Genomic DNA, 25,052 nt, shown 5'->3' with positions numbered 1-25,052 from the left:
AAGTGTGCATATATATATAGATGTATATATCAATATATATATATATTTTTAACATCTTTATTGGGGTATAATTGCTTTACAATGGTGTGTTAGTTTCTGCTTTATAACAAAGTGAATCAGTTATACATATACATATGTTCCCATATCTCTTCCCTCTTGCGTCTCCCTCAAGGCAGTGTCTTCTTACCTATGAAATGCCCGCATAGTTGTCTTAAATTGCTTATAATAGAGTATCTTTTGAGATACACGAAAACAATTCACTTGATGAACTTAAAACTTTGTTATAGGCTCTTATTCCTATTATTTCTAGGAAGTAACATAATTTACGATTGGAAATATTGAGAGCAAAGAAGTACAAAACCAAAGCATGAGTGACCAAGGGAATGTGGGAAGTCATTTATATTAAAAGAGAATGTATCTAACTTACAGCAGCCTTTCTGCCAGAATATCATTTTATAGGACAAAGTTAACTTAACATGAAATGACAGAGGAAATATATTTAGTGTGTTAACATAAAGGCCAGCAAATGTGTTGTGAAAAATAAGTAGATGGAAAAAAGGATGTGAGAAATGTGTACCCTAGAGTGAATGAGTCATTCTCTGTTTTAAATTAACCAAAGGGGAATTCCCTGGTGGTCCAGTGGTTAGGGCTCCATGCTCTCACTGCCGAGGGCCCGGGTTTGATCCCTGGTTGGGGAACTAAAATCCCACAAGCCTCATGGTGTGGCCAAAATAAATAAATAAATAATAAATTAACCAAAAGAAGTTGGTCCCTCCTTATTTATAGAAACAACAAAACCTCTGGTGGTATACATTTGGCATTAGCATATTAGATACGTCTCTAACTTGTTTTACATAATTGTTTTATGCTGTACTAAGTCGCACTCCAGAAAGTGTTAAAATCTGTGTTTCGTGTTTTGAGAAAACCCAGTGAAGATAAGTGCTGACTTCATTAAATTCACTCAGTGAACATGTACTGAGCTTACATGGGTCCCTGGCATTTTATTATATGGGTGTCAATGAGTATTTAATAGAAATAAGGATCTGTGAATTTCCATAGAATTGTAGGCAAAATTTTTCTGGGGAGGAGTTCCAGAGTTTTCATCTGATTCTCAAATGGGTCAATAATCCCCGTCCCACCTCCCTCTCCTCTACCGTCTTCCCCCAAATTCGGAAACCACTGTTCTCTAGACCTAAACCAAGAGGAAATACTTGCAGAACAGGAGTACATGGGTCATGAGGAAATCTCTTTTTATCCACTCATCCCCACTAGCCAACCAAGAGAAATTCCATAATAAAATATAAATTTCATGTTAACAATTCAAACATCCTTCAGTGTGTTAACATGTCTTAAGACACATCTGATATTGTCTAAAAAAAGGGTTTTGACTAAAAGGTGGTAGAAGATTGAAAGAAACCATGGGTTGGCACCATGAGAAAGTGGAGCACCCGAGAAAGTGGAAGGGGTTGGTGGCAAGAGAGGTGAAAATGTTGGAGGAGCTGGTTCTTTCCAAAACATATTTACTTACCCCGTAAACTTGCCAAATACTTAGTGACACAAGCTTAGAACAGAGCAAAAAACAAAGCCAGCTGGAATGAGAGAGGCAGTGTAGGGTAGCAGTTCTGAGCAAGGGCTCTGGAGCTGGGCACCTGGCTTCAAATCCCAGCTCTCCCACGTTGCCTGGCTTGGTGAACTTGAGGAAGCTATTTAATCTCTCTGTGCCTCAATGTCTTCGTGTGTAAGATGGGGATAATGGTAGCCTCACTTCCTAGGGTGGCTGAGAAGATTAAATTAGTTCATGCATGTAAGGAGCTTAGTACCGTGCCTGGCATAAAATAAATGTTGCTATTACTAGGTGGACTGGGGCTTTTCCTTCTCTGCGTGTGTAAGAGGATGTTGTTGCTGGTTTGAAGCCAAGCCTTTGTCTATTTCCCCTGGCAGCTGAATGCACTGTGATGGGTATCCCCAGTGTGACCACCAACCTCTCTGGCTTTGGCTGTTTCATGGAGGAGCACGTGGCTGATCCCACTGCATATGGTGAGGATTTTCATCATGAACCCAACTCGGGGAGAAGGGACCTCTAACCAAACAAAGCACGGGGTCTTTACAGAGCCCGACTCTAACGCTATCTTGAGGATTAAACTTTTTATACTTCTTGTTTAATTAAAAGTAGATTTCATTATATGGTCCATAGAAAAGATTAGAATGATATTAATATTGAACATATTACTCAAATGACAAACTACAAAAGGAGTGCTAAACTTGGACAAACATTGCCTTTTCACCTTTTTATTTTTCTGAACTGATTTGGCCCTCTATTACCTAGAAGTGACAAGCACAATAACCATGGCTTTAGAGTACACGTATCGATCAGCATAATTATTTTATAAGTTCCATGCCAGGTTATCAAAATTCACATATAAGATGGCAGATGGTGTCACCATCTATATGTCCATGCAGCCTAGCAGCAAGAAAAGTTAGAATGGGCTGGATGCTCTGCCTGGGCATTGCCGATTCTCTGGTCTTTTAGAATTGCATTATCACTGTTGTCTTTCCTTGGCTGACAGCTCTGGTCCTCACCCGTGGCTGCACGGTGGGGACACTGGGGAACCTAAAAAGCACTGAGACCCAGGTCCCACCCCGGGGATTCTGGTCAGTGAGCAGCCCCAAGGATGATCACTGATCCGAGGTATCCCTGTACTGCCAGATTTTCTTTAGCAAGATCTGTTTTGTTGGCTGTGCGTTGGTGACAATTTTGAGCCATTGGAAGGAAATCACAGGAGAAATACAGTCTCAGAAGGGAAAAGGTAAAGCAGAGGCAGTAGGGGAGTCAGGGAGTGGATAATCACGCAGTTCGCGATAGACCCTAAGGAACAGTAGAAGTGCTTTAAGGTTAGCCTTATCTTGACTTGCGCTCTGGCTTTTGTGTGCCTCAGGTATTTACATCGTTGACAGGCGATTCCGCTCACTGGATGATTCTTGCAATCAGCTGACTCGGTTTCTCTATGGATTTTGCAAACAGTCACGCCGCCAGAGGATTATTCAGAGGAACCGGACCGAGAGGCTTTCAGACCTTCTGGATTGGAGATACTTAGGCAGAGTAAGCAAGTTGATGATAACACACAGAGGACCCCTTTAAAAATCCCACTGGACGATAAAAGAATTGATTCGAGGCGTAATCTGCAAGGTCAAGTCTGTATCATTGTTAAGATCTCAGTGATGTTTTCACGTACTTAATATGAATACCTTTGAACTTCATGTGAATTCGCAAAGTCCCAACCCCAGTTTTTCATATTTAGTTTGAGACCAGAACAGCCAGTCTAGCAGCATCTAGCCATGATCTTACTAATTATTCTATCACCTGGGCTTAACGTGATGCTTTACAGGGTTTCATGAAGATGAGGAAATCAAGAGAAAAGTCCCTAGTTTGTTTCACTCTAAGAGATAATATGATCACATTCCTCAACTACAGTGGGGAGTGGAAATAATCTTGTTTCTCAAAATGACAGGTACAGGAAATACCTCCTTTCAATCCTGCCATTAGTTTATAAATACTCAGACGTTCATATATCTTAGCAGTGGATGATTTAATAAAAACTAAATTGACTTTGCCTTCACATAATGTATCTGCTTAGATACTGTGCAACTCTGGCTGACAAATGACAGATACGGCCATCAGCTGAGTATCTACACACACTAATGCCAGTAGTCACGCTCATTTCCACCCAGGAAGGTTAATTTTGCTGTCTTCATTTTATAATGAAAGCAGGACGATAAGCCCCTTAGAAGCTATGTTTCTTACGTAAGGTCGGAAGCAGGATTTAAAGCCAGTGTGTCTGATTATTCAGGCCCCGTCTTTTTCTCCGTGCCACACTGCTTCTCTATAGAGTAAAACCAGTGTTTCCGGTCGCCTTAGTGCTCAATTCAGAGTTCAATAAAGCCAGTATGTCCTTCCCCTCCAATTTTTGATAGTATTTCTTTACTTATTCCCTGAAAAATGATAAAGCTATAAACTGTCATATTTTTTTCTGATTCTTAAATTTAGGATGAATAAAATCTGCCACTTTAAAAAATATATATATATCTATAAGTAGGAGAATAAGATTTTATATAACAACTTGGTTATTGAGATATAAATATATAAATATACATCTTTTTTAACCCATGGGTTGGTTTTCTATCATAGTATTACCAGCATGCCAGACACCTGACATTAAGCAGAGCTTTTCCAGATAAATTCCACACGGAAACCACATCGCCACCAATGGTAAATATTTTATGTATCGTTTATTTGTTTTGAAAGCTAAATGTCTTACATATGGTAAAAGTCCTAACAGTACCTTTTATTTGGGAGTAGCTAAATTCACAAACTATTGTACTCTTTCATAGTGTTGCTACAAAGCAAATAGAGAAACTGACAAATCAGGCCAACTCTAAGCCCTCAGTTCAGAGTTAGCTTATATACACAGGCTGAGAAGTCCGCTAATTCATGCCACTGGAGAAGCACTTCATATGAAAACTCCCCTTGCCTGAGTGCCTGAAACCTCTGTTAGACATCCATTCTTTTGAGGGTTGTCAAAAAATAAACTGGCCTGCTCTCATTGGAAGTGAATTTGCTATCCAAGGAGATGTTGAAATGTAGGGCGACGACTTGGCAAGAGTAATAGTGAATTCGAACACCACGGGAGAAATTGGACTAGATGAACATTTATGCATGGAAATTCAACAGTGCCCACCAGGGAGTCTTCCTCTAATTTTCCCTTAGATATTTATATTCTTGAGGCTAGAGCAGATTACTTGTCATCACATTCACTTAGAAGGAAACACAGCTTGAAGTAGGGCAGTATCAGGCATTTCCCTTCAGTGGGGGGAGTCTACACAGAGGTCCAAGAGCTAAACTTCTCTGTTCCCTACCCACCAGGTGAAAACTTAGGTGTAAAAGATGAAACCCATATCATTGACTATGAGATCCATTTTAGCTTAGCAGTTCCACACCCCACAGGACCCAACATCTCATGTAAATCCTCACAGATAAGCTTCTATGGTCTCCACAAGGAATGTGAGCAATTACAAGAGTCATCAAATTCAGGGATTTCCAAATACTAGAGACCTTCATCAAGTATTTATAGATCCTCCAAAAGCAGATATAATTTTTCAATCAGGAGCCACTTTCACTATAAACAGTTTTGCCTAATACCTTACATTCCACCTCTATTTGGTGTCTGGGGACCAGATCTAGAAGGTTAACCCAAGGGAAAATTTGCTCATAGAGAAAATGAAAGAGTTTTGTAAATCCCTCAGTATACAAATTCCACTTCCCATGTCCATGATTCTAACAGAGTGACTTGCTTAGCTTATTTAGAGGTGGTCACTGCTCTTGATGATAATTCAGCTATATTCATTCATTTATTCAACGAATTCAAATAAGTATATAATAAGTATTGAGCTCCTATGCTCCCTAAGTGTAGGACTCAGCTCTTTTTTTTTTTTTTTTTTGGTATTGCTTTCAGGTAAAGTATCTGAGCCTTGAAATGAGCGTACATGTATGACATAATAATGTCTAAAAATAGTTGAAATGCAGAGTGATAAGTGCTGTAACAATTTTACACATTTGTCTTCCTGATTGATGAAGCGTCTGCACTCCTAGAGAGCAGGGATCATATTTTTCATCTTTGTTTCCTCCTGCCCCATAGGTGGTGCTTAGTATGTGTTTATCAAATGAGTTATCTCAGAGCATCTTAGGAAGAAGGGCAATTGATTAAAACCTAGTGATGTTTGCTCATTAACTGAAATAGAAGGAACGGGTGGTCAGTGAAGTGGCCTGACTTCCAGGAACCTTTCTAGTGGGTGTTGTCCATGGAATATCCAGGCTGCTCATGTTCTGGAATTGGATTGAGCAAATCTGAAGGATGACATAGACACTGATAATCTCAACAGTGTATCATGGCAGTTGATATTAAAGGCTCTGGGACGATAACAGCCCTGGAACCACTCTTTGCTCTACCACTTACATGTCATTTGATCTTGGGCAAATCATTGGCCTCTTGGACCCTCAATTTTCTTCTGTCAGCGGAAAGAACAAATTGGTCAGAGATTAAATAAGATCACATGGGGCTTCCCTGGTGGCGCAGTGGTTGAGAGTCCGCCTGCCGATGCAGGGGACACGGGTTCGTGGCCCGGTCCAGGAAGATCCCACATGCCGCGGAGCAGCTAGTCCCGTGAGCCATGGCCGCTGAGCCTGCGCGTCCGGAGCCTGTGCTCCACAACAGGAGAGGCCACAACAGTGAGAGGCCCGCATACCGCAAAAAAAAAAAAAAAAAAATGGTCATATGTATATAGCCCCTGGCATATTTCAGTGCTTGATAAAAGAAAGCTATTTATTTAAAGAGTCTCTCTTGAGTGTGGTTGGACCAGAATCAAGATAAATCCAAGTTAATAGCCCCTGAACAGACCAAAAAATCCAACTGTGTTTTTTATTAAATGCACATGCCAAGTGTGTACATCATTGAAAAATCAAAAAGCCATTCTAATGTTTTGTGTCTTATTTTTGTCTTTGGCAGACAGAAGGGTTTAAATATCCCAGGCCTTCCTCAGTACCACCTTCTCCTTCAGGATCTCAGGTCTCTAGTCCTCAGAGCAGCGATGTGGAGGATGAGAATGAGGATGAAAGATACGATGAGGAAGAGGAGGCTGAAAGGGATCGGTTAAATATCAAGTCGCCATTGTCTCTGAATCACGTTCCTCGCGGGAAGAAGAAGCTGCACGGCGAATACAAGAATTGAATTCCACTCTGGTCGAACAGGCTAATTCAGTGAGAACATAGTAAGAATGATTATTGAAAGAATGTCACATGGTTCATTCTCTTCTTCTCAGTATAACAATGGGATTTATTCTCTGCCTAAAAAGTGGAGGAGATTAAGTGAATGGCAATTTTGTAATTTATAATAAAATCCAACTCCTTTTACCCCTGTCAGTTCAGGCTCTAGGAAGAGTGTTAATTAAAGGAGGAAGAATGGAAGTGTTTTTTAAATGGTTATTTTAAGCAATAAGAATTTTCATTTCCTAATGCTGATTTTTTAGTTATCATCACCATAATCCTTGGCTTAGTGTTTTGTTTGTTTGTTTGTTTGTTTGTTGCGGTACGCGGGCCTTTCACTGTTGTGGCCTCTCCCGTTGCGGAGCACAGCCTCCGGACGCGCAGACTCAGCGGCCATGGCTCACGGGCCCAGCCGCTCCGCGGCCCGTGGGATCTTCCTGGACCGGGGCACTAACCCGTGTCCGCTGCATCGGCAGGTGGACTCTCAACCACTGCGCCACCAGGGAAGCGCTACCTGCTAAACCAATCTGCCATTTCCCCCACAAAGGATCCTGATCTTAGCTATGAATGTGTTCTACCTTTATATTTCAAGTAATTTGGTCTTTAGTGATTATTTTTATTTTTCACATGAGGCAGAACCATGAATTTATACCTAGCTTTGCAGACAATCAAACTCCATAGGACAGTAGCTACCCTAAATCCAGATGTTGATACATATTAATGCATACGTACAAGGTCACTTCTCAAGTTAATGATCAGGAGATGTTACCATTGTACTGTACCATCTGACTGTAACAGTTTTTTTCTATTGTTTAAAAGGAAAGCCTTTTTGAAAACTTGGTCAGTCTTCCATAGGTGATAAATTGTTAAATCCATATGAATAAATATATCAATATTTAAAGATTTAACTGCATTGATAATGTTTAAAATTCTTTTAGACATTTAAATAAGATAATATGTGCAAAAACACCTACTATAAAATAGTGCCTTATGAAGGATAACATTTAAAACTATCTTTTAAAAAAAGTAGCCAAAAGAAAATAGAGAGTCTACTTAATTATAATAAGGACAATGTCTCTGAGACATTGTTGAATGAGTGTAGTTAAACATATTAATGCTTTAAATGTAGTTAAACATAAATCAGCAAAAAACAAAACAAAACAAAACCCAAACCCCACATTCACTCATGGATTGTTTTTTCCACAACTGAATGTTGTTACATTTAGATCACAGTGAATACCTTGGTTGGCCCAGGTCTGTAGGGGCTCTAAAAAAATTTAGGTCTTCTCAGTGCTGGGTTGTTGATGGCAATAAGGGAAGAGAAACAACGACAGTGTGTCAGATGGTGCAGGACCAGTGGAAAACTGCACTCCAGCTCTATCACCCCGTTGTTAGGGGAGAGTAGAAGAATGGCAGATACAAGCAACAACTCAGGTCAAAATGGAAGATCGTTGCAAACCCCTAATTTAGAGGTTTGTAAGGAGGGAAAATAAATTACCTAAAGCCTAATCCTTAAAAAATGCCCAATGGATACCAATTAACCCAACTCTCCAAGCTCTGCAGAGAAGATCAGAAAAAAATATGAAATAGATTTGTATTACAATCCAAATACTCATTTGCTGAAGTGCCAGAAAGATCTCATGATAAAATGGGTTTCACTTTTGCAATAACCATGAAAATATATCCCTAATAAAGTGGTGCAATGTGTGTCTTCAAGTGATACTCTTGATTGGTAACTGGTTGATCCACGGCTACTGAAAGCATGAGCTATACAGAAGCTATAACTTCTTAATAAAAAACTTTAAAATTCAAGTTTTTTTGTTTTTTTTTTTGTTTTTTTTTTTGCGGTACGCGGGCCTCTCACCGCTGTGGCCTCTCCCGTTGCGGAGCAACAGGCTCCGGACGCGCAGGCCCAGCGGCCATGGCTCACGGGCACAGCCACTCCGCGGCATGTGGGATCCTCCTGGGCCAGGGCACGAACCCGTGTCCCCTGCATCGGCAGGCGGACTCTCAACCACTGCGCCACCAGGGAAGCCCAAGTTTTTTTTTTTAAATGAAAGAATAGTTCTTTGATTAGAAATTAGTACAAATGGTATAGGACACATGGAAATGGCTGATTTGCAAACACCTGGCTTCGAGTGGCCTGTGCAAGAATCATTTTCTACCCTGCACTTGGTCCTCTATTCAGACAGCTGCTGCCACCTGACTCCAACCCCTTGCTCCAGTCACTTAGTTATCCTTTCCCCAAGACTGACAAAGCCTGGTGTCTAGTTGCTCTTTCCCCAATATTGACAAAGCTCGGTGAGGAACAACCAATAGGATTATTAGGTGACTGTGTGTCTAGCACAGCACCTTATACACAGTAGTTGCATAAATGAATGGTCTTACTGGGAGAAACATAGATACAAAAAATTGATGCTCTTAAAGTATGTATAAAAAAAGAAAAAATAATAAATAATGTATGTATCCATAAATTGGAGGACAGGAAATATGGAAAATTGTGTGTGCCTGACCAGCTGACAGCAAGACTTTTTTTATGCATTGTACCACCCTTCCTTCCATGGTAAGGGCTAGAGTGAACAAAGCTGGCTTTACATATACAGATGGGAATATAAAATATTACAAGTGCTATACTAGTAGCTTTCCTGGACACAAGGAGGTCTCAGAAGAGGGATTGGTTAAGTATACTTGAGGAGATTGAAAGCGACTTCCTAGGATGATCCTAAATTTCTGTGAAGTAATGTGGGAGATACAACTGCCCACTTCACATTGTGGTTGTAAGGATAAAATCAAATTAGACGTGAACATTTCCTTAAGGGATTTATAGTCCAGTAGGAGGAGACCAACAGGTTACATTCCCAACTCCTCTTTCTCCTGAGGCCAAGGTAAAATAATGTAACTCAGGGTTGGTAGGATATAGACTTTTATTTCTCATCAGCAGGTAAAGAAGAAATGCTAGTTGGAGGCTGATTTTAACCTCTCACCTTCTCTCCTTGCTTAGGATCACTATGGTGGGGGAGAGGAGTCATCCACTGGGGAAAACCAGGGGAACAGAGTAATTGAGAGCCCACCCTGGAGGCCACGTAGCCACAGGGGAAGAAGGCTATAGAGGCAAAGAGGGGAAGAGCAACTGGAACGGGGTGAAAGGGGCTGCAAGTCCTATCTGGAGGTGGGGTATTCGAGTACATGGACATGCACAGGAGGCATATATTTTCCAATTTTAAAAGACAAGCCATACAACGTGAAAAGTTTTGAGCACTGATCACTTATTCATTTCAGTTTTGAACAAGATAGAAACAAAGAGAATTGCAAAGACACCCCCGGAGAGAGAGAAAGTTACAGCAAACCGGGCACATGCAACTACTGGGTTAATGTGCACATCTGTACAGCAGAACAATGTTCAGGAAATTCAAGTACTTGTAATATTGTAGCTGATATTATAACAGCCGTTGGTCATTTAGACAGCTTTTACAAACTCTGTTTTAGTGGGAAATACTTGAGATTGTTCTAGTTGTAGAAGAATTACTTTGTAAGATAGACTTTAAATGTATTCTGGGACTAGACATAGTATTTAAGTAGTCCATATGTACAAGTCTATGTCAGGTAAGTACATAATTCTCAATAAACTGGACATATACACTGCCTAGAAAATCCACTTTAAAATCAAACAATAATTAATGACAGGCACCTATTATAATGCCACATAGTTTTTTTTATTGCTAGCATATTATTTTTTTGGCAGACATCAATGTTACATTAACTTGAATACAGTTTCATTATTCAATTATGAAATGAGATACAGACAAATCTTATAAGCAGGGTTTTGATTACTTAACACAGTAAAATTGTAATTCCAAGTTACAGAGACATTCCCATAATGATATTCTTTAGCGACTAATAGCTATATACTGATGACAATAAGAATGGACAATACTTTCTACTTGTGACATTTATCAATAACAACTCTCAAGTAATTAAGTCAAAAATAATGAACATGATGGTCATATTGTAATTCCAAATAAATATACTATATGCTTGCTGTAGGTATGTGTGTATTTTATTTTTCAGATAGTACTGAACCCTAGTTGAGTTAAAAAAATGAATAAATTAGGCATATTACCATGCACTTTGTATCAGGGTGCCTTTATGTTATGTTTTTATGTCAAATAAAGCCTAGAGTTCTAGTCAATTAGAGTAAGTAGTGTTTGAGTCTGTTTAGCCATGGAAAATGGGTTACCTCTACAAAACTGGTTTGTTTCTTTTGTACAAGAGCAGCGTGTGCTTCCATCTGCTTATTTCCCAGTAACTTTTAGATCCTTGTTTCTAAACTGAATTCGGGGAGATCCCCAGAGAGCACAAGGGGGAGCTTCCAGCTGTAGAACCTTCCACTGGCTCCAGTCTCACCAAGGGTCCCCTCTCTCAGCAACCACACTGCAGTGTCTGATCACAGGGCTTCTTCCCAGTCATCCCTTCCCTCTTCCCTTCCTGACAACTTACCTCTCCTGGATACTAAAAGAATCACACTCTACTCTTTCCCATCTTGCCATGCTTCCCCGCCTCACCCTCCCTGGAGGTGAGAAAAGGGGGAAAAGGAGAGGAGATTCTCTGCTGAGTGATAAGACAGTGCAAGTGGGTAACAGAATGAAAAAAAGCAACTAAGAATGATTAGAACAAGATGGGTATTTGTTGTCACAAAACGAAAGAACACTCTAAAGAGTCTTCAACCTAATAATTATAAATGGGCTAAAAAATTCAAGAGTAAGACACAAGGCGATCTAAACAGGACCTGAAGCAATGGAAGAAAGCAATGATGTTCTCACTAAGAGCTCAACATCACTTTAGCTTCTGAAAGAATAAAACTGGCTGCACATGTTCCTAAGATTACAAATGAAGATAAAAAGGGTCCACAGGCTTTATTCACATGGTTCATGTTTTCAACAAGAACTATAATTGAATGGAATCTGGTATATTTTCACCAGTTTAGCAGACTATCTTCTAGGAATCTGGTTTGATCAAAGTTTTCTTCTCCAGCTGTAAGGATAAAAAAAAATACATAACATAAACATGTACCCTGTGTTTTGTAAGAAGAAAATATAAGATGAAGAGAACCTCAGGAGATAAACATTTGCCCCCCTACATTATGTCAACTCAGGCACTCTGCTATGGAAACCACCCCCAAATTGGATTTTGATTGATTTTGTTTCAAAAATTTCCCCCTCAGCTTGGTATGCATTGAGGAATTCACATCTGACATGTGAATCTCTACAGTGAATTTAACTATTACATGGTGTGTTTGGTAGAAATCTGAAAAGGCCACATGCCTTGCTCTAAATACGCCTCATGTCTAAAATACCCCCCAGTAGAACCATTTACTTGCATCAAGGTACTGTTTCTGTATTTCCTGTTAAAATGCATTTTAGCTGGGAAAGATGACAGAGGAACACATTTGCACATATTCTCTTACAAGTTGAACTAGATGTCTGGGGTGGAAGTAAGACAAAAAGAAGGGACACTTGTTAGCTGGGCAGGACTGCACAACTTCAGAGCAGGAAGAATCACCTCTGGGGTGGGGACAGCGGACTGTAAGGTCATCTCTAGAGAAAACCACTTTCCCCTAGTTAGTTACAATATGGTTGGAATATCTGAGTTATAGTTTAACCTGAACTGGTAGCAAACTTCAAAATACTGCTGATTATCAGCTACTCTATTTTTTTAAAAAATTTTATTTTTCTATTTTTAAAAATTTTTATTGGAGTATAGTTGATTTACAATGTTGTGTTAGTTTCTACTGTACAGCAAAGTGAATCAGTTATACATATACAAATATCCACTCTTTTTAGATTCTTTTCACATATAGGTCATTTCAGAGTATTGAGTAGAGTTCCCTGTGCTATACAGTAGCTCCTTATTAGTTATCTATTTTAAATATACTAGTATGTATTTAAAGGAAAGGAAAAAAATAAAAAAGAAAGGAATCATCCCTGTATATCCTCCATTAAGGTAAAAATCCACTACTTAAAATAATAATCCACTACATAAAATAAGTCCAAATAATACCTAGGGGCTTCAGAATAAAAATATTAAAGGTGACTAGTGATTAATCTATCATATGGGAATCCAAAACTTTCCCATCCATTTAGACTAATAAAATTTTGTTTCCCCATTTCATCATCAGAGACAAGCCACTTCGGAAACTTCAATAATTAAAAACTTGAATTTATTCTCCGACAAAGACTTGAAATGGAGACCTACAGTCATATTCTTCTGTAAAGTTTCTAATGAAGATCCCTCTCCTCCTCTTTAAAATTAGCTCTACATTCTCCATTCCAGCTCACTTTCCTTTCTGGCTCTGCACATTCTCCCAGCAATTAAATCTCAGACTTCACTAACAATCCATCTCCAACCTCACTGTCCTCCTACTGACTTCAAAAATCAGTAAGAGGGACTTCCCTGGCATTCCAGTGGTTAAGACTCTACCCTTCCACTGCAGGGGGCATGGGTTCCATCCCTGGTCAGGGAGCTAAGATCCCGCATGCCTCGCTGCGCAGCTGGAAAAAAAAAAAAATCAGAGTGCCAAATGCTGAATTTAGAAAAGACCACCTTGGATGCAGCATCTTCTACCCATGGTTCAACTCTTTCTCACCTTTTCATCACAAGAATTCTGAAAGTCATGCCAGTAAGCATCCACTTAATCTCTTAACTCTGCAGTTTACCTTCTTTTCCTAAATTCCCTCGAAACAAGGTTTCAGAACGGGCAAGGCAGCAGCAAATCATACCACTGGGCAGGGGCTGAGGAGAAGACTTGTGAACCGTGATTAAATGACTCTTCCTACCCAACACAATCTTCCTTCTCCTTTGATTTCTGTACTCTTATTAAGCATTCTGCTATATTTGATGCTTCTCATCACTCCTTTCTTGAAACTTTCCATCCTCGACTTCTTAGATTCTCTGTTATTCTGGCTCTCCTCCTACCTTTCTGCCTGCTCCTTTTGAAGTCCCTTCACTGATATGATTTTCCCCCATTCCCTTGATCTCTGGGTATTCTCCAGGGCAAATCCTTTATTATCTGCCCTTTTCCCACTACATCTGAGGCCTAGGAGAGAGTTCCATTTTCATGTTTCCAACCTTCATTAACTGGCTCTGAATTTCCAGTTGTTCCCAAACCTGACATCATCAGAATAATGTGAGTGAACTTCTTAAGGATACAGATTCTGGGGCCTCACTCAAGTAGTATGGAATCAGACTCTCTGGACCTAAGGCCAAGAAATCTGTATTTTCAGCAAGTTCTACAGAGAACTCTGATGGAACCAGTCCACATATGGAGAGCAGAGAGCCAGTGACCTATACACCTTTATCCACTGGAAAGGCTCCATCACCTCAAACTGAACCTTAATTATATCCACAGGCATTTTCATTTGTCAGTATCACCATTTTAAACTCACAAAAACACTTTAAAAATGTGCTTGACTCTGGATTCTCTCTTTCGTTTTAAAATTTTATTGAAGTATAGTTGATTTACAATGTTGTGTTAATTTCTTCTGTACAGCAAAGTGACTCAGTTATACATATATTTTTTTCATATCCTTTTCCATTATGATTTATTACACGGTATTAAATATAGTTCCCTGTGCTCTACACGAGGACCTTGATTTTCATCTGCTCTTCCTTCCGGTATGCCTCAGGGCTGAGCCTCCATTCCCACTGACCTCATCACCCCACTCCTGAATGACTGCCTTAGTTTCTCACTGACATCATCACTCTGGCCTTTCCTCTTCAGCACCATGCATCTGAGAGGTGGCAGGGCATAGCTGAAAGAGCTACAGCATCCCACAGCCCTGAGTTAACCCCCCCATATCACTTCCTGCTGTGTAAACTCCCCATATCACTTCCACTCTATGTGGACCTTAGGAAAGTATATACAGCTCAGGAAGGGTCAGTTTTCTGGGCTATAAAGATTAGCATTAATATCTGACATACAGTAGATGTTCCCATATTGTAGCTATTGTAACTGCTCTTATGGTTACCCTATAAGCAATAACCAGTTTCATCTTCCTTCATCATGTTCTCTTTCTGGTAAAAATCCATGGACCATCTGATTGATTCTCAGAAAAAGAATAAGTTACCCCCTGTTCTTTTATCCCAGTACTAGTATGTATCTGCAATGTGATAGTGGGCAAGCTACTCAATCTTTCTGTGCTTCTATTTCCTCGTCTGTAAAGTGTAGATAATGACAGTGGGTAATCCTAGGAGGTAATTCATTTGTTATGGATTAATGAATTATTAATAAATGTATTAATCCGTATCAAGTGCTTGGAACAGTGCCTGACCCACTGCATCATAGTAAAACCCTCAATAATTATTAGCTAGAGGGAGTAGTAACAGTAGTTGTAGTCATAGCTATACTATGGCCATGACTCTCACAGTCTACTGTCCTACTGACTGTTCACCCTGCCTTTTCACTGCAAAGGCCATTCTCATTCTTGCTTTTGTTTAATCCATTTTCTTCTCTACCTGTCACAGTGCCTGGCACCTAGCAGGCATAAATGCAGATTTGCTGAATTCAGTATTATAATCCCCTCCACCCAATCAAGTCAGCCGCGGACTTTCTCTGATTTCAGAAGACCTCTCTAGGGCTTCTCTGGTGGCGCAGTGATTGAGAGTCCGCCTGCCGATGCAGGGGACACGGGTTCGTGCCCCGGTCCGGGAAGATCCCACATGCCGCGGAGGGGCTGGGCCCGTGAGCCATGGCCGCTGAGCCTACGCGTCTGGAGCCTGTGCTCCGCAATGGGAGAGGCCACAACAGTGAGAGGCCCGCGTACCGCAAAAAAAAAAAAAAAAAAAGACCTCTTTATCCCACTCTCTTCCATTTGCTTCTCGTAGGTTTTTTTTGTTTGTTTTTGTTTTTTCACAACAAAGCCATAAACTAGAAGCCAGAAAGAGCCCCCTGCTCTCTTCCCCTCCCTGATGGGGCCCGTCCGATACCAGGCAGGGAGCACGCAGGCTTTCTCTGCCAGCACAAGTGTCAGAGCCCAAGGCCAGCAGCCTATGCTTTGACCACTAGACTACTCACTGTATTTTGTTAAATACATTTTAACATTTAAGTTACGTCATAAATATGGCATCATTACAATTTTTGAGAGGGAAAAATCTAGATCTGTTGAATATGCTTTGATGACCTCTATTGTTAATGCTAATAGAAAGTACGTACTTTGTTTCATTTGGCTCTTAGAGCAACCTGCCCATGGATGTCATTATTTCATTTTACCCGTAATGACACTAAGGCTCAGGGTCACCCCGCTAGTAAAGCAACAAGGCCAAGATTTGAACCCAGTCCTGTTATACTCCACAGCCCTGGCTAATGTGCAACAAGATGCCTTAATGCAATTAGTGGTTTTAATGCTACATGGACAGAGAGCCTCTATTTGAAGAACACACCTAATCCTGGTATGGAAGAAGCTATATAGTATAATGCAAATCACACAGGCTTAGAATCAGAACTAGTCCAATCTCTTAGGGTGAACCATAAGAAACTGCTGTGTTTGTAAGTAAAAAACCAGTGATTTTCAGCTATTTCATTTGGTTCAAACCTTAATAGCGAGTAACCGGATTTGCGATTATTTAAACCTCTTTTGGCCTCAGTTTTTTCAAATATAAAATAATGAAGTTGGACTTTCTGGAGCTCTAACAGAAATAAAAGCTCCAATAGGCTATGGATTATGGAATTAACATGAAATCCCCCAGTCTCATCAAGGAAATGTTTTTACATTCTTGGGAAACACTTTAATGAGCAGCATGCTAGTATTAAAATAATAAACATCTCTGTGAATTTCTGGTGGTGTGGGCAACCGTTAATTATTTTTAAAAATCTGAATAAATAAAAGCAACTTCATTGTACTCAACACAGAATGCCCAAAGCACTCAAAGCTTCCCTGTCCTGCAGTTAAAAGAGGTCACTATAATTATACCTTCTTGCAGTTTCTGCAAGGAAGCCAATAGCACAGCTGCTGCCTCTGGAAGAGTTAGTAGTTGGGGATTTGGGCTTCGTCTTTCTGGAGAAACGAAAAAATAAATACAGATTCTATTAGCATTTAAATATTCATATAGATAAATCCTATTCCAGTATGCTATAATACTAGAAAATCTCTGTGAAATACCTCTGTGATCCCTCAGCAAAGAGCCCCTTACACAGAATGATTTTTACAAGTTGAAACATTTCACACTTCCCTTAGGCATTGCTTACAACTGGTTATGTTGTGTATTACAGGGAATGGAAGAAAATTTAAACTATATACTACAGAGAATTTCATGAAAGCAAGGAGGATTAAGATAAAGAACCCATGAGAAATTTCCCCCTCAGAGCTTAAAATGGGATGTCTGGGCTGAAAGGTTTAGATGGGACCCTGCCTGGAGCCTGGACTATCTTCTCTCTTGTTCCTTCCAAAGCACTTTGAGAAAATAATCTACCTTCTTGGCCACATGTAAATCAATTATTTGACTGAAGGAGAAACTACAAAATATTCAAAACTATTTCAAATCTAAGCTGACAGAAGACAAACGGTCCTGATTCAACACAAACCATGATTTTTAATTTGGGAGCTGCTGAAGTGGGAAAACAAAACTTACCCTCCTACGGTAAAAAAAAAAAAAAAAAAAGGTTAATTACACTGCAGGCTTGAAGAAGGTAAACAAAAATTTGATAGGCACCTATGTGCTCAACACCGTGTTTGGTATTTTTCAAAATGAGTCTACTTGGTATTTTTAACAATCTTGAACGTTTATCAAAATGAATGGTATTGTTATTTTTAAATCCAATGGCATGGAAAGGTTTATCATCAAACAGTCTCTGGCTCCATCCTTAAAGGCTCCCACTTCTTCACTATTTCTGGTTTTGAACCTTTTGATAGTTCTTTTTAGTAATATAATAGAGCTGTTTGAAGTTTTGAGGCAAATCACCATTTTAATAATGATGATGATACCAACATTGGCAACAACAACAGCGTTTAAGAGAAATCTTGTAAAGATCATGCCCTAAACGGGAGGCCCATTTCTCGGACGGGGCAGGCGCACAGCTCTCATATCCATCCTGACGCCCGGGAGCGGAACCCCGGCCCCCGCCGCCCACCTCCATACTGGCGGGGCCTTGCGATCCCCAGCTCCCGGCGCCGGGCGGGGCCGGCTCTCCCCCGGGAAGGCCCACGGGCCAGTCTTGGAGGCGGAGCGCGCCCCTCCGGTCCTGCGCGGTCCTCTGTAGCCCGCGGCTCCCTCACCCCCGCGCACTCACCGGGCGGCGGCCGGTCGGCGAGGTCCTTCCTCCGGCTCTGGTCGGAGATGAAGCGGCGCCCCTCTGCCAAGGCGAGACACGGGCTCAGCGCCCACCCGGCCCGATCGATCGGGGTTCCGGGGTCGGAAGCGGGCGGGGCCCGGTGCGCGCGGAACTGCCCGGGTTGGGGCGCCGGCGCGGATGAGGGAGGAGACCACGGGTAAAGTCCGCACGCCCCCCGCCCCCGGGCCCCCGAGTGAGCTTCGGAGGGGGCGGCGATCTCGCTCACCAGCCAGGGTGGGGCGGTGTGTCCCTGGAAATCCCAGTCTCCCTTTGGGCAAGAGCCAGCAACCCTCCGGTTTAGGGTGGAGGATTTCTGATCATCTACCCCCGCCCACCAACCTTTCTCCTTGATTAACTGAGACCAGGATGACCTCGATTATTTATGGGAACAAACTCGATAGGATTCTCTCCCCACAGCTCTACATCTATCCCACCGATTCATGCACCCCTACGGATCTCCCTCTATTGCTGTCGGAAGAGCAAAGTGTTTGGAACGTACGTGCACCCTTCAGGTAGAGCATAGCTTGTGGAGTCCAATTCCTTCTCTCAAAGAGTCTCTATAACCCGGGGAGAAGAGGAAAGCAGTTAGTAAGGCGTTGCTGCCCAGCCCACTATTAGGAAAAAAAAGAAGGGAGGGGAGGGAAAGAAAGAAAGGGAAGGGAAGGAAGGAGGGAGAAGATATTAGGAAAAGAAGGGAAGAAATTGAGAGAAAGAGAGAGGGAGGAAGGAAGGAAGGAAGGCAGGCAGGCACACAGCGCGTGGAGTCCCAATTTTTGCGTTTGATTACCTGCGGAGCACTGTTCGAATTTCCCATGAAAGAAAACACCAGGAAAAGAGTCAAGGTTGTTACCACCAGACTTCTGAATCCCTGTATGAAAAGATCAAAGAAGTCGTTTCTATGCCTCTATAGGATCTTCTGCTTCCTTCCCTGGCGCCTGGACAATTACAAATCCCTTACTTTTTGCTATGTTCTGTTTTAGCGCTCAGAGGGTGGGGCAGAAGGGGGTTCCCCAGTTTATCGTCTAGTTTATCCACAAAGAGTTCTTTTTTAAAAACAATTAATTAGAAATATATTATTTTTATTATTTAACCCAGATGAGGATTTGGGTGAACTAGTGAAACTTTTTCTTTGTAAAATCAAATGATTCTGATATTTTAAAGGCATAACGTTTAACTATCCTTTAGCCTCTGAAACACTTATTAAACATAAAAGAGGTAAAAAGCTATACAACTTTTTTATAAAATAGCTAAAAAAACTCAAGTATATAAAACCTTTACTTACCTTCATGTTCTACACCTTTCCAGAAGCTGCAATAACTATAACTTAACCTCTGAGTTTTCTAATTTTGTTCTGAAGGTGGGGCTTTTAAATCTTAGGGTCAAGGATCCCTCCTGATTTTGCATAGAGCTAGTGTCCACAGGGACTTCCTGTCAGTCTTCAAGATTGAGAGGATCTGATGACTCCTCCAGGGAGATTCAGTTGCAGGAAGCAGGGGAATGATTGATGGGTGAATATCATTTACTGTCCACATCAGCCAGGAGATATTCTGAAAATATCAGCATCATGACCTTTGATTTCCCTATTAGCTTCCCAAGGCAGTATTATTATTATTATTATTATTGAAAATGATTAATAACCCGAGGCAGAATCAAAAGTAAATGAACAAAGTAAGAAAACTTGTCTTGGGTAACTAACTAGCTATCAAGCTAACACCGGTGAGTAAAGATGAATCATTTGGGTAGAAATGAAAAGGTTAGGGAATCTCAATGGATTTTGACATCAGTCATTCACTTAATTATCCATTCAATTATTTAACAAATATTTATGGAATGCCTACTATGTAACAGACATCCTTCCTTTTAGTTCAAGGGGCACAGCCATGTATTAAAAAGACAAGTCTCTGCTTTGACCATGCTTATCTTCTAGTCAGGGGGGAAACACTCCAAACCGGTAAATAAGGTAATTACAGAATTTTAAAATGCTTTATAAAGGAAAAGTAAGCAAAATGATGTGATAAGGTAAGTGGTGGGCTACTTTAGGGAAGGTAAGAATAAAAGGGGGTCTGGAAAGATAAGGTGGAGTCAGACATGGGATAAACTGGGGTGGGAATCAGTATTGCTGACATTCTCAGGCAGAAGAAAAATACAAAATCTTGGGATGGCAAGGAGCTTGGCTTGTTTGAAGAACAGGAAGGAGACCAATGGAGCCAAAGCTGTGTGGGTGTCAGGGGAGGACACTGTAAATTGAGGTTGGAGAGTAAGAAATGGCAACTTGGTTGTAAGCAAAAGATGATGATGGCTTAGACTAGGGGAGTCCTTGCAAGGAATGGAGAGCTGTAATGAATTTGGAAGGCAGAAAACATGGACTTGTGGATAAACCGTATATGAGAGTTTAAGAAAAATAAATCAAGGATGACTCTTAGATTTTTGGTTTAATCAATGGGTGAATGATGAAACTCTTTATTGAAATTGGAGAGACTTCATAAAGAAGCAGTTAAGAGAGGGAAATAAAGAGTTGCCTTTGGACATATTAAAATTAAAATGTATATTAGACATCCAAGGAGAAATGTGAAGTAGGCAGTTGCAGATGTAAACTCTAGAGCTCAGCAAACAGGTCACCAGCCTATAGATTTTTTTTCTAAAGGCAGGAATTATCAAATTTAAGAATCTTGAGAATTTTAAGACAGGAAAAAATTGGGATTGAAAAAATACTTAGGGAGTGAATGGAGTTAAAGAGAGGAAGAGATAGAGTTCTGAGAACAAACCTACAGAGATTGAGCAGAGGGAAAGTCAGCAAAGGAAGCTGAACTGAAGCAGTCGGAAAGAAAGAAATTCCAGGATAATGAGGCCATGGGAGCTGGGAGACTATCCAATAACAATTGAAAGGTTAAACTGATGTGAGCTAAGAAGTGTCTGCTGGATTTGAGAATATGATGGCTTTTGAGGACAGAAGCTAGACTGGGATGGGTTGAATAGGATATGAGGAAATAAGGACAAGTGTGGACAACCTTTTTGAGAAATTTCACCAAAAGGGGGAAAGGAAAATGAACTTTAAAAAAAATGTAAGTGTGGTGGAAGCAGGCTATTTTTTTTTTTTTTTTTTTTTTAGCTTTGCAGCAAATCTGAATCCTTTCAATTTTAGGGAACTTTGGAAATTCCCTAAACTATAAATTATGATTCTTGGTGGGAGGCAGCATCTTCCTTGTATTGTAGAAGCTGAAAATGCTAGACAGTCTTTACCAGCCTCCCTATCGGGTAGAGTGTGGGCATGAGGCAGGCTTCACCAATCAGACGTACCCACTCGTCTGGAGCTGGGGAGGGAAGAAAGTGGGGAGTAGGAGAAATACTTTCTAGTGCAGCACTGGTTGTAGGATGCTTGAGTTTGTGGGGGCAATCCTGGCTACAATGCTAGTGACAGACACCAGCATCCAGTGCTAGAGGAATAGTGATACTAACCGCACTGTCCTTTTAATAAAGTCCTCTTTTGCTTAAATCGACCAGGTTTGTTGGTTTCTTTTGATGACCATTTGCAGAACACGTGTGCTGATGGGGATGATCAGCAGAGAAGGAGAAATTGATGATGTGGAAAGAGAACTGCAAAAAAGGGAGTTTGTGGAAGGCAAGAAAAATAGGACCCAAATTTGTCAATATCCAGTTGAAACAGTTCTATACACAGGCAGACAGTGAACAAGGACCAGAGTGGCCACCATATGCTAAAGTACCATGGATGAGAGAGATGGTCACTTTCTTCGGAATGTTAGAGCAGTGCTCCGCAGGTATTAATGCGCTTTTGAATCACCTGGGAATCTTGTTAAAATGCACATTCTGATTCATTATAGCTGGGGTGGGACCTGAGAGTCTGCATTTGTACTAAACTCTCAAGTGATGCTAATGAATGCTAGTCTACTAATCCTTGGACATTTTGAGTAGTAAAGCTTATAGGATATAAAAAGTGATAAAAAAAAAACAACTAACGCTTAGAGTCTACATGGCTGGGAGAATGGTTAACAATAGAAACATCAGGGATAATGGAGAGGGACTAGATGAGTTTAGTTTGGGACTTAAGTTTGAGGGGTGATGCTATCTACCAGTAAACACTTGTCTAAGAGAGACTGGGGTTTGGGCATTTGATGTTTGGAATTGTCGATCATGTGCGGCCAAGAAAACTGAGATCTGGTTAGTAAATGAGAATGAAATATAGAAAGTAGTTTGTAGGTAGAAACTTGAGGAATATTTACTCCTTTTAAAGAATAAGTACAGCAAGAAGGAGCCAGAACCATGAATGTAGTGTTTTCCACTGTTTTAGGAGAGGAGGAAGATAAAAACTAAGGACTAAAAGGTTTTCACCATATCTAAAGAAAATCAATATTCCTTTAAATATTACGTTTTAGGATATTAGAATTTAATTTCAAAGGATTGTAACAACTTCCAAAAAAAAAGCCACAGAAGAAAGATTATGCATGTGTTTATATTTTAAAACAATTCAGAAGTGAAACCCAGTTATTAGGTTAACCCTAACAAACAACTAAAATGTCTTTTCCCCCTCTCCATACCGAAAACACACAAAGGTTTTAGAAAGAGGGACGGGAAAATAAATTGCCAAACTGTGATTTGCATTTACAATCTTAAGGAAAATATAATTAACGTGATTTGTCTGTAACAGTTTCGCTAATGAATTCACAAACAGATGTTTTACGTCAAAGCTGCCATTTTCAGCATAATATGCACAAGTGAGCAGAATGGCTTTGACATATTATCAATATTGTAGTCTTATCAAAAGTAACATGCCAGAATTTGTTTGTTCTAAAAGGGCATTGACTCCCAATCAAATGTTTTTGTTAAATTCACAATATTTTAAGATTTTTACAGGTCTAAACCTAAAGATTGGCTAAGAAAAGTGACTTTTTGAGAAAAAAACAGTTGTTGCATAAAACCAGTAAATTTTATTCTGCTGATATGATGGCCCGGCAGTGGGTACTGTACAAATTGGATCCAAAACCTTTTTTAAAGGCATATTTAATGGAGATCATTTTGCCTGCATCACTGATGTTATCTGAATTCTTCTAGTTGACTGGAGCGTGCCCAAGCCCCATTTAAAAAATACTGTCACAGTTTAAACTGCATTCTTACAAGGTCAGATTGTGTTCACACAGAAAACAGCTATCTTTTTAAAAAATTATTTTTAAACTTTATTTATACATTTTTAAATCGAAGTATAGTTGATTTACAATGTTGTGTTAGTTTCAGGTACACAGCAAAGTATTTCAGTTATATATATATAAAACATTTTTTCAGATTCTTTTCCATTATATGTTATTTCAAGATATTGACTATAGTTCCCTGTGCTATACAGTAGGTCTTTGTTGTTTATCTATTTTATACATAGTAGTATGTATCTGTTAATCCAAAATTCCTAATTTACCTACCCCCCCCTTCTGCTTTGGTAACCGTAAGTTTGTTTTCAATGTCTGTGAGTCTATTTCTGTTTTAAGTTTGTTTCTATCAGTTTTTTAGAAATCACACATAAGTGCTATCACGTGATATTCCTCTTTGTCAAACAGCTCCTATCTTGGGTAAGATTACCTGGACAATATGGCTATTGAGATACTCAAGTATCCAAATTACTCTCTGATAACAGAATAGAGGGTACAGGATGATGAGGTCATTGGGTTCAAGTCCTACTTTGGCTTTATTCTCTGAAGGCCAGTCAGCCCCATAGGCCAGTTGTCTCACAAAGGGGTGGAAGAAGTAATTTCCCCAAAGGGCTACCAGTTTTAGGAGGAGATTTAGGGACACTGAGAAGGCCTGCTATCCAAAATAAAGCTCTCCACTCATTGGCCAGTGTCTTTACTGTCCTTTACTTAAGGCTTTGAACTTTAAGAATGTCTTTTCGCAAACCATGTAAATACCACAAAACAATTGGCAGGTTCTAGGAGAGGACAGGAAGGGCCAGCTGTTTTGGTCTAGTCAGTCAAACAGAGGTGACCTTTTAATAGGTCTTAGAGTTGGTAAAGGTAAGACCATGAAAATGTGTCAGTCGATGAAGGATTTGGGGACGCCATTTCTATGTTCAACCTCCTATATGGATACAAGTAGCAGAAGAGCAGAAGTTGGAAGCTTTCAGCCCAGAGGACAACGTTAGAAAGATGTGCTGGATACTGTATTTAAAAACAGATTCACCCGACAATAGTCAAGACTTACAGTTTAATGATTGGATTCAACAAATACTTATTGGGTACCTTAACTGGTAGATTTGGCCAGTGGTTTTCAGCCTTACTAAAGTATAAGATCAAAACATTGCAGACGTTAAGTGATTTTATTTAAGTCACAAATACTTAAGTATTATATATTCCTTCCATGTAGAGAAAAAATCATTAAGCATTTCTCCACTAATTTCTAAATTCACTGCTCACTTTTTTACCTGAAGTTTATTTCTATTTATGATTACATTTAAACAGTTTGGATATGGAAGATGTGACCATTATATAAAAAAGAAAACTGCATATAAGGCTAATTTAAAAAACACGAGGTTATGACCCAGCAATCCCACTACTGGGCATATACCCTGAGAAAACCATAATCCAAAGAGTCATGTACCACATGTTCATTGCAGGACATGGAAGCAACCTAAGTGTCCATCGACAGATGAATGGATAAAGATGTGGCACATATACACAATGGAGTATTACTCAGCCATACAAAGAAACGAAATTGAGTCATCTGTAGTGAGATGGATGGACTTAGACACTGTCAAACAGAGTGAAGTAAGTCAGAAAGAGAAAAACAAATACCATATGCTAACACATATATATAGAATCTAAAAAAAAAAAATGGTTCTGAAGAACCTAGGGGCAGGACAGGAATAAAGACGCAGACATAGAGAATGGGCTGGAGGACACGGGGAGGGGGAAG

General features: G+C 40.1%; 3 protein-coding genes across 4 annotated transcripts in view; 1 reads left to right on the top strand and 2 right to left on the bottom strand.

Moving 5' to 3' along the window:
* The window catches only part of GYS2 (glycogen synthase 2), a 60,654-nt gene extending 53,024 nt beyond the window's left edge, over positions 1-7,630 (top strand). The window contains exons 13-16 of the mRNA XM_022577744.2: positions 1,942-2,037; positions 2,937-3,100; positions 4,187-4,267; positions 6,561-7,630. Of these exons, the coding sequence (XP_022433452.1) occupies positions 1,942-2,037; positions 2,937-3,100; positions 4,187-4,267; positions 6,561-6,782 (563 nt within the window). The 3' untranslated portion in view covers positions 6,783-7,630. The remainder of the gene's footprint in view (positions 1-1,941; positions 2,038-2,936; positions 3,101-4,186; positions 4,268-6,560) is intronic.
* Positions 7,631-9,518: 1,888 nt separating this feature from the next.
* SPX (spexin hormone) lies at positions 9,519-23,857 on the bottom strand. The gene is made up of 4 exons (XM_089920076.1): positions 23,823-23,857; positions 18,099-18,511; positions 16,783-16,866; positions 9,519-11,848 (listed from the first exon to the last, which is right to left on the bottom strand). Exons 1-4 carry the CDS (start codon positions 23,855-23,857, stop codon positions 11,790-11,792), a joined length of 591 nt encoding a protein of 196 aa, XP_089776202.1. The 3' UTR covers positions 9,519-11,789.
* GOLT1B (golgi transport 1B) overlaps positions 18,406-25,052 on the bottom strand; it is a 19,970-nt gene continuing 13,323 nt past the window's right edge. Inside the window, exon 6 of one of the 2 annotated variants that reach the window (XR_016394880.1) lies at positions 18,406-19,008. The gene's annotated coding sequence lies outside the window, so the exon portion shown is untranslated. The other variant, XR_016394881.1, reaches the window with a different exon arrangement.

Source organism: Delphinapterus leucas, chromosome 11 (genome assembly GCF_059928025.1).
Source record: "Delphinapterus leucas isolate spDelLeu-1000000601 "Yukka" chromosome 11, BTC_Dleu_Yukka2, whole genome shotgun sequence".
Taxonomy (NCBI): domain Eukaryota; kingdom Metazoa; phylum Chordata; class Mammalia; order Artiodactyla; family Monodontidae; genus Delphinapterus; species Delphinapterus leucas.
Note: the sequence above shows the minus strand (reverse complement) of the source record. Positions and strands in the feature narration are given on the sequence as shown.

What these genes read in the sequence shown, in the direction of transcription:
- SPX (XM_089920076.1), bottom strand. Translation starts at nt 23,857, where the DNA reads ATGGGGCTGACTGGCCTTCAGAGAATAAAGCCAAA. An exon ending in CTTCAGAGAATAAAGCCAAA is followed by an intron (nt 18,512 to 23,822) that starts GTAGGACTTGAA and finishes TAAATAATCGAG; the next exon opens with GTCATCCTGGTCTCAGTTAA. An exon ending in CGCCGACCGGCCGCCGCCCG is followed by an intron (nt 16,867 to 18,098) that starts GTGAGTGCGCGG and finishes TCGTTTCTCCAG; the next exon opens with AAAGACGAAGCCCAAATCCC.